Source organism: Sminthopsis crassicaudata, chromosome 1 (assembly GCF_048593235.1).
Source record: "Sminthopsis crassicaudata isolate SCR6 chromosome 1, ASM4859323v1, whole genome shotgun sequence".
Lineage (NCBI taxonomy): Eukaryota > Metazoa > Chordata > Mammalia > Dasyuromorphia > Dasyuridae > Sminthopsis > Sminthopsis crassicaudata.
Window position 1 is genome coordinate 423,138,515 of NC_133617.1, and position 9,226 is coordinate 423,147,740.

At 36.7% G+C, this 9,226-nt stretch overlaps 1 protein-coding gene across 1 annotated transcript; it reads right to left on the reverse strand.

The window, feature by feature from the left end:
- Positions 1-801: 801 nt before the first annotated feature.
- LOC141550279 (UPF0764 protein C16orf89-like) lies at positions 802-5,955 on the reverse strand. The gene is made up of 6 exons (XM_074280736.1): positions 5,763-5,955; positions 4,248-4,397; positions 3,253-3,403; positions 2,518-2,635; positions 1,600-1,735; positions 802-985 (listed from the first exon to the last, which is right to left on the reverse strand). The coding sequence occupies exons 1-6, from the start codon at positions 5,953-5,955 to the stop codon at positions 873-875; spliced, it is 861 nt and encodes a 286-aa protein (XP_074136837.1). The 3' UTR covers positions 802-872.
- Between the last annotated feature and the right edge of the window lie 3,271 nt (positions 5,956-9,226).

Genomic DNA, 9,226 nt, shown 5'->3' on the forward strand with positions numbered 1-9,226 from the left:
AATCTCTATATAGGATAATGTGTGGAGGAGGTGTGTATGTGTGTGTGTGTGTGTGTGTGTGTGTGTGTGTGTGTGTGTGTGTGTTTGTGGGGAAAAGTGACTTAAGTCCAAGGCTTTTCTCACATGTTTTCTAGGAACAAGAAAAACATACTTTTCATCTATTTACCTGCAATTCTTTTCTCTCTCCTCTTAACTCTTCTCAGTGATTGCTGTTGGTCTTCAGCAACTCTTGGTAATTGTTTACTATCGTCATCTTGTGACAACAAAAATAGAAAGGAATATCAGATAAAATTCTTTAATATGAATTTTTACAAATGTCTCCTACCTTCCCCTATCCTCGTTTCCAACAGCCTTATCCTTTTTTTGGGAGACTTCTTTTGCCTTAAAGTGTTGTGTTTGTTTGTTTTTCTCTCTTTCCTGACTATACATTCTAATTGCTATATAAATGTGAGTTATCATTATGTTTATTTCATCAACTAGAGTTTCTTCTACTCTCCCCCATAAGGTCTCTTCTTCTTTCATAATTTCCTTATTGGTAACTTCCTTAGGCCCTTCCTTCAGGCCCCCAAATCCTTTTTAGGACTCCGAAGGCAAATGATCTCTATTTAGAAACCCCACTATAAGTCCTTAAGCTCAGTTCCTTGCTTTCCTGTAAATGCTCTGCAGAGTCTTCTCTTTTTATATTGTGTCTTCTCTGTTCCTTAGGTGGAGTTGTCATTCTCCAATGAAGATTACCAAATGTTTGGGAAAGTAGTTTTTTATCTTTGAAAAACTTCAGTGAATTTCTTGTTCAGTTTCTTCTGATGGGATATGGCACACTGCATTTTCACCTTCTCTAATTCCACGAATTCCCTACTACCAAGGCAGTCACTTTACTCACAAGGTTTCCCAAAACATCCCTCCTTAGGTCGTTGCCAGGCAAGAATAGACTGTAGCCATCTATGCTTGTAGAAATCTGAGTATCCAGAAAATCCACAGAACATGACTGAGGAAAAGAAGATGAAAGTGATTATTTTCTCAACATTCTTGGTGACTTTGACTCTTTCCCACCTCTGTTCCCATTGTTATGTCTGCTGTCTCCTCAGAATCACTATAAACCTAAGCATATTGAGAAAAAAGTAATACTTCATATTTGTTTTTAGCAATAAGTGGCACAATTCGTTCAACTTTCAAGGTAGCATCACCTCAACCATTGAGAACTTCAAGCAATTTTGGATAAAGAGATATAGATGTTTGGGGAAATGAAAAATTTTGATGGGATTTGGGCTTCCAAAGTAAAAAAATTCTACTATTCCAGCTTACCTTATCACTGACCCAAAGGTCTCTCAAGAGTATTCAGGTATTCTATTTACATTTTAGTGGAGGAGGAAATTGTTGTGGATAAAGCTAAGTCAGAGCTGTCATAAAAATGTAGCGTGTGTGTGTGTGTGTGTGTGTGTGTGTGTGTGTGTGTGCATATGTGTGTGATAGAGAGATGGAGAAACACACAGAGACAGACAGAAAAACACACACACACATACACACACACACACACACAAAAACACACAGAGGACAGGAGGATTATGTGCACTTATCTGGAGAATGGAAAGCAGTTCATACTATTTTCCATGAAGATATCTCTTTTGAGAAATGGGAATCCAACTTCTTCAGTTTTCAAGTTTAGAGCCATCATGTTAGCACAGAAAACATCCATGTAATAGTCGGATTGGAGGAATAAGCCATCTGAACATCCTTTCTAGGAACCAGAAAACCAGGCAGGACTAAGTTTAGTTTTGGTGGCAGAAAGGAGTAACAATTGTTAATAGAGAATTTTTTGATTTTGAGATGCACCTCAGAAATTAACAGTATATGCAAAATGAGGGGTTTTTGCCAGGATTCTTTTTGAATGAAATCTTGCAGCATGGATAATTTGACTATACTTCTTTCTAGTTTGTTGTCTTCTGAACAGCAGCTTCAGTGGGGTCTGAGAGACCATTAGTCCAAAAACTCAGCTGTCATCTACTCCTCTACTCATTTCCCTCCTTATCAAGTACAAACAGGTAGCCCTTGCTATGCTAGGCAAGTTCCTGAATTCCTAAAAGTGATTTGAAATATTGAACTGAACTCTTAGAGACAACTAACTGTCTCCACTTCCAATTTTGGATCAGAAACATCTGCCAGAGATTTAGCTGAGCAGGGGAGATAAGTAGATACTTTTTTTTTTAACCTTTAGTCACAAAAATAGTGCAGAGATCCTTTCTGACATGTGAAGATTAATTATATAATTAAGATTAATTAGGAATCAGATTACAATTTCAACACAAAATCTGTAAGTGAACAGAGAGGGAAAGCAATGTGCCTTGAAGATCAAGCAAAAAAACCGCATAGGCAACAAGCTATTTGTTTGTTAAGAAAAACACCTATTCTTTAGGTCTTTGGTTTTGGTTGCATTGAAGATTTGTAAATATGGCAGCAGTTAAATGGCTTTATGATCGAAATTTGGTGCTAACCCTTCTAGCCCACAAAATAGTCACCCACCATTTTGGCAAACAGGAAATAGATAAGCTGATGTGACAGTGTGTACTCCATGTAATTAGGCTTCGTCATGAGTTCTTTGCAGAGATCAGTGACAGTGCATGGTTGCAAGTGATCCTTCCTGAGGAGTAAAGAGTCCCAAACTGTTATTCAGAAAAATAAAACAAAAAACAATGAATGAAGTTCAGAGGAACTATAGGGTTGGCCATGCTGGCACAGATCTTTATTGCTTGTAGAAGAACTGTTTTTGAGTTTGGAAATGTATGTGGAATACACCTCCAGAGAAAGCATTGAGGGACTCTGAATGCAGCTTAAAGTATATATTTTAAAAAAAAACAACCATTTTATTTTTCTTGTTTTTCTCTTTGGGTTAGAGACTGTCTTATCTTTTGTAAGGTGGCTAATGCAAATATATATTTTGCAAAACAGTCCGTGTGTAATCTATACCAAATTTCTTGCTTCTTAAGGAGGGTAGAGGATAGAAAAGAAAGGAGAGAATTTGGAACTTAACATTTTAAAAAATGAATGGTAAAATTGACATTATATATAACTGGAAAAAAAATATATAAATTTTCACTAGAAAAAAATAAGATGAGCAAAATATTTGTTTGTTCACTGAATGGCAAAAAACCAACATAATAAAATGGGAATAGCTTCTGTGTGAAGTATTTTTATAAGAGGGGTGGCTGATGGCATTTTTTTATGCAAGGAAAAAAGAAAAAGGGCAATTAAACTCACTTGGTTCCCAGTAAGAGCATCATGCATGAGTCACTTAATTCTTCTGAAAAAGATTCTGAGTTGTCAAACTTGGAGTAGATCATGGAGCCATTTGTGTGACTCCATGAATGGGGGAGCTTCCAAAACCCTGGCTGGAGAATCTCTTGGAATTCTGTCAAAGTGAAGGGATAAAATTAAGCAATACCATAGTAAGAGAAAAGCAATTTTCCATGAACACTGATACAAGATTTCCACCTGACATATTCTAGGCATGGCTAATCCAAACTGAAATTTCTTGTGCCTCACAAATATATGGCCTTCATCAGCCATTGAGAATGGAGTTGAAATCATTCAGGAAATATAGCAGGACAAGCTCCTACTGCCAGTCAAATAACTATTTGTTGAGAATGCCTACTACTGTAAAGCATTGTAATAAGCACTGAGGATACAAAGAAAGGCAAAAAACAGTTCTAGCCCTGGAGGAGCTCATGATAAATCCCAAAGAAAAGCATTACTGAGGGATGATACTTAATTTTCTTTAAAGAACAAACTGACAGTTTGCAGAGATCAGCGACAAGTGCATGGTTACATATAACTGGAAAACAATATATATAAATTTTCATTTATATGAAATATGAATTTCATATAAATATAAATATATATGGTTTCAAGTGCTTCTAAATTAGTTAGAAAGTGAGAGGGTTTACGAGATCTAGTTACAATTAGGCTATCTATACAGGATAAAGTACAATTACATGTCATTTAAGGCTTAACTTCCACTGTGGAGCTGTTTCTTCAGGTAAAGAGACTTAGAAATGTCAGAAAGGACTATGAAAGGAGAGATTTTCTTACTATCACTTACTATCACTTGGGTATTTTGTCCCTGTGTATATTTTGTAAGAATTCCAGATTGCAATTTATCTATTCAGGCCCATAGATATACTCGGATCATTCTAGCAAGGGAGATTAGATTAGTTTCCCTAGCAAATAAACCTCCTGACTGGCACAACATTTACCTTTTAAGTACTTAGAGTCATTGAGCTTGAGGTAGATTGTGGCTCTGGGGATGAGTGGTAACAGCTTCTTCACAATCTTCTCTACCCTCAGGCTCAGGGGCTTTAGGGCAGGCTCCTGACCCCATTTCTCCAAGACACCTTTTAGTTGCACTGTGAAGAAACACGACAGGTCTGTGACTCAAGTATTGCCCCACTAGTGTGCTTTGGCTCTCCTTGTTCAGAGAAATATGTCTGAATTCCATTTTTGTTTATCGTGAAATCTTAACATCATTGTTCTAGTTCTTTTCAACCAACAAGGAGGTACCATTCCCCACTCTTCTTTATGGTGGAACTGAGTCTGTAAGGTAACCTCAGCCTTAACTTTCTCTGCTATGACTCAAAGCAAATCCCTTTCTTAAATCTACCTATTTTCTCAAGATTAAGTCCCTTTCTCTCTTCACTGAAGTGTGCTAGGAATGAATGGCCATGAAAGGGAAATGTATGCAAATATTTGTGTAATTTGGGGAAGATTAGATCTCTAGAAAGTTGAAGAATGAAATGACCATTGAGGAGAGCTTAACTAAATTCTGTCTGAGGCTACATTTTAAAAAATCAAAGGGTCTAGGTCTAGATTGTTGTATGTCCCAAATGAGGAGGGAAAATGGTGACAAGTATTTTCTAGGGTTGCAGTTGTTCTTTCTCCTCTTATTATTAACATGGTCAAGAAAATAACATGGTCCTCCCATCTTTTTCAGTAACAACTAGAGATAAGCATTTCCTCTTTTTCTCCTAGGATACCAATACTAGGGTCATTTTCTTGGTAATTCCATGAGTTTGGGATAGTAGGTGAGAAGAGCCTGCTTGGAGAAAAAAAAATCATTATACATAGAATAATAGTCCAAATCCAGGACACATGGGCATAAGTAAATCTGTTTCAAACTCTAAAACATCATCTACTAGGACTTTCTGGCACCACGAATTCCAGTTCTAGGAGAATTCCAGCCAGAATGGAAAAGGATTAAAAGTCCTTCCTCAGTGGGAGGATTCCTTTTTTCGGTAGAATGGAATGGAAACAATCCCAAAGCAAGAACTTAAGGTCTAAATTTGTTTGCTCTTTTAGGAATAGTTGTTATCTAAGGATTCCTATACCAGAGCAGGGTTTTTTCTCTGTTTGGCTTGGCCTTTCTCCAGGATATTGTCATCAGAATACTCTCTTCTTCCAAAGCTGAACAAACACTTCATCTATTTTCCCAGAACCTCTAAATGTCTTTGGTTACAATGCAGTATGAACTGAGGTTAGAGTGGAAGAAGTATTTGCCCACAGGTGACCCAGAGAACTAACAGAAGCATTTTTATTTAACTCCTTATTAAACAAGATTATTTTCTCCTACCTTGTTAGTATAATGAAAAAAGAAGAAGTTACCAAAACATGAAGTTCAGTTTCAATTAATCTGTCATGCTTAAAGTCAGCAAATCAGTTGAAAATATTGAAAACAATTTTGGTTTCAATGATCCTATAAGAGAGAGTCATACTACCTTCCAGTACCCAGAATCCTGAAACTCCATCCAGGTTAAGCTCCCTGAATCTCTTCTCCATGAATGAGGTAGCTTTCTCCAGGGCAGGAAGGATGATCTTCCCCATGGCTACCTTGCTCTCTGAGAGGTCCTGTAGTTGGAGAGATAGGGGTGGAAACAGCAATAGCAGCAGCAGTAGTCCCATTAGGTACATGTCTTAGTCCCCTGCACTCAGCCAAATATTCACAGTATCTTCTGTATGTATTGGGTACCTCACATATTCTTTCCTCTCTTCCTTCTCATTGGACGAAAGTAGAGACACAGACTTTTTCTGTTATGAACAAGCAGATAAGTAAGTACCCACAGAAGGAGCACCTCTGTACTTTACAGCAGCTGACTTGGCACTGATGCTGAGTAATGAGTAAGCATCTATGTAAAATCTATCCTGAGTATGATCTTGCTCACAGTTTGGGACCTTGATGAGGCTCAGTGTGAATGGCTTTAATGGTATCTAGGGCTAGTGGCTCAGGTTTGGAAATCCTCAGGCACAATATTTAGAAGAGCTAGGAAGTGTCCCACAGTATCATTTTATATATATATGAAATGTTATAAACATTAATCATTCAGAAATATCATGGAAAATGGTTTAATTCAGCCTTAAATATTGACAAGATACATTCTCTCTGTACTAGAAGAGAGGAGTCTAAAATCAGGTGAACATAGAAGTACTTGGTGTTCTTGTACTTGAAAGGTTTCTTTTTATCCAGGCCATAAGCAGGCCTCTTAAAATAACTTTCCCTGGTTGTGCCCACGTTAAAAGTTTATTAATAAGGAAAGATATTTCCATATTAATTGGTATGAGGGGCCCAACTTCCTCATTTGTAAAACAAGGGAATTGAACCCCGTGATCACTGACATTTCTTCTTCCAACTCTAAATTCTGGTTCTGAATGGGCTGTATGAAAAACCATGATTTGTGGTTATCTCTTTGGTTTGTCTGTTTCTTCTCCTTTTCTTCAGAGGTATTGTCTAATATGTTAAAATCATGTTTTCTGACTAAGATTTCCTCTTAACCCAAGATCTTCAGTGAATCATAACATTCTTTACCAAAATGTATCGTTTACAAGTTTAATGTTTCTCTGAAAATGTCCTTTAAATTTTTCTTCATATTTTTTTTCTGAAGTTAAGTGACTTGCCCAGGGTCACACAGCTAGGAAATATTCTGTGTCTGAGGCCAGATTTGAATTCAAGTCCTCCTGACTTCAGGGCTGATGTTCTATCCACTGCACCAACTAGCTGCCCTTTTTTCAACTTTTCTATACTCCTATGACTAGACCCTTGAAGAGAAATGAAAGAATTCACTGAATTCTGAGCTGCTGCTGAATATTTTGCAGAAGGTAAAAACACACAAACAAACATGGTTTTTAATATCATCTCACTTTGAGGCAGTCAGGCAGACTGTGTCTCTGCAAGGATGTGCTTCCACCTGCTATGTTAGCTGGCATTTTCTAGCCTTTAAAGACAGAAACTTAAGAAGAAATTATTTGTATCATGCTGTATTGGCATATCAGCACAATAAAAAGCTTTGGATGCTTTGTTTCCATGGATGAAGCTATTAGAATATATAAAAATACACTTGAGAAGAGGGAATTTAATGCATTTTTAAAAACCATCTGCAACAGAAAAAAGATGGCAGGTGTTATATATCCTTCCAGCTTTTAAAAAAGCTGACTTAATAGATTTTTTAAATTTCCCTAGAAACTAGGAGACAAAGACTACACATGGATGTAAAAGTACAGTGTTATATGGAGATATACCTTGGATCTGTAAACTCTAATCTTGGTCCAGACCTGTGATGACATTTGTGTAGGGTAGTCATGGAAACCTTCTTTACATGGCAACCCATCTAGAATTTGCATCTTAGAAAATTGTCTGAACCAAAAAGCTGAATAAGAATGGTTTTAGAGAAAACTCGAAACACTTGTATGAAATAGTGAAGAGTAAAGTCAGAAGAATCAACAGAACAATTTATACTGTAACAACATTTTAAAAGTGAACAGTGTGAAAAAACAACTTTGATTAATGCAGTAACCAACCATGATTCCAGAGGACAAATATAGAAGAATGCTGCTCACTTCCTGGTGAGCAGAATGATGATATACTAACTACACAAACACGTTTTTGCATATGCTCAATGTGACCATTTGTCTTGTTTGAGACTATGATTTTTTGTACCAGAGTTTAGAGGGGGAAGATATTTCTTGGAGGGGAGAGGTAAGGAGAGAAAACAGCTTGTTAATTGGGAAACAAAAAAGGGATGCTAAGATTGTGGCTTGCACATGTTTATAGGATAATATATGTCTAAAGAAGGATTAAAACCCAAATCTTCTTGACTCTGAGACCTGCCCTCTATCTAATAGGATATTCTGCCTCCATACCTTGTAGGTATGAGGTATAAATTTAGGCTTATTGTATGAGATGCTAGATACAAAGCAATCACTCTGCCTTTTCTTAACCTGCACTTAACAGCTTATCCTTATTTTTATGGTGGAAGTATAAATTGCACATACTATACAGACTTTGCTTCTTATTTTAGCAGAATGTCATTTGCTTCTATTTAGCAGCATAGCATGTCTTATATCTGGAACAAAGATAAGATTAACATTATGAAAACACTTCGAAAGAGGAAAAAGACAAAAATGACAAAAAGAGAAGAATAGAAATTGAGCTTAGCAATTTCCTTAAGAAAAATAAAGAAGGGCTACATTTTTGTTTCTACTTGGAATGCTCCTCTCAGAGATGAGACATTTATATAAGGAAAAATAAATGAAAAGTATATTATGAACCAAGAACTGGTTATGTAGTAGGAACATGGACACATCTTCTGTTCTCAAGGAACTCTAATTCTAATTCTAATCTAAAACTGTTGTCTTAACAACAAACAACAAAAGGAAGTTCAACTATAAGGTAGAGAGAAAGCACTAAAAGTCTAACGGGGTAAGTGGCAGAATTTGCACATTCTTAGATTTCATCAAGACATCAGATGCAGAGGGGGGAACAGATGGAAAAGTCTGATAGTCATCTATTTTACATGAAGAAATGAGAGTTGGTGACTCCCATTTCATCTAGGTGAGGTGAGCAATCAAGCATTCTAGATGGATTCTGGGCAGCAGGAGGCAAAGAAGAAAAGGGAAGAAGTGTAGCAGGAAGGAAAGGGAGACAGTTACTCCCTGGTGGTGGATCTAATGGCAAGAATAGCAATACCTTAACACAGCTGCATTAAAATGTAACATTGTCTGAAAGTCTGAGAGTAGAAAATAAGATACATTCTAATTGCAATTATATTGTATCATATTCTCTGCCAAACAAGATAGTTATTAGAACTGTAATCTCTTAATTGTACATACTTGCTAAACTGCAGATTTGATTCACAGTGATACAGGGTTGTTGTTGGTGGTGGTGGTGGTTTTTTTTTTTTTTAACTCA

Coding starts and splice junctions, on each gene's coding strand:
- LOC141550279 (XM_074280736.1), bottom strand. CDS start 5,955: ATGTACCTAATGGGACTACTGCTGCTGCTATTGCTGTTTCCACCCCTA. Junction 3,404..4,247: donor TGACTCTAAGTACTTAAAAG/GTAAATGTTGTG, acceptor TCACTTTGACAG/AATTCCAAGAGATTCTCCAG. Junction 2,636..3,252: donor ATGCTCTTACTGGGAACCAA/GTGAGTTTAATT, acceptor TTTACTCCTCAG/GAAGGATCACTTGCAACCAT.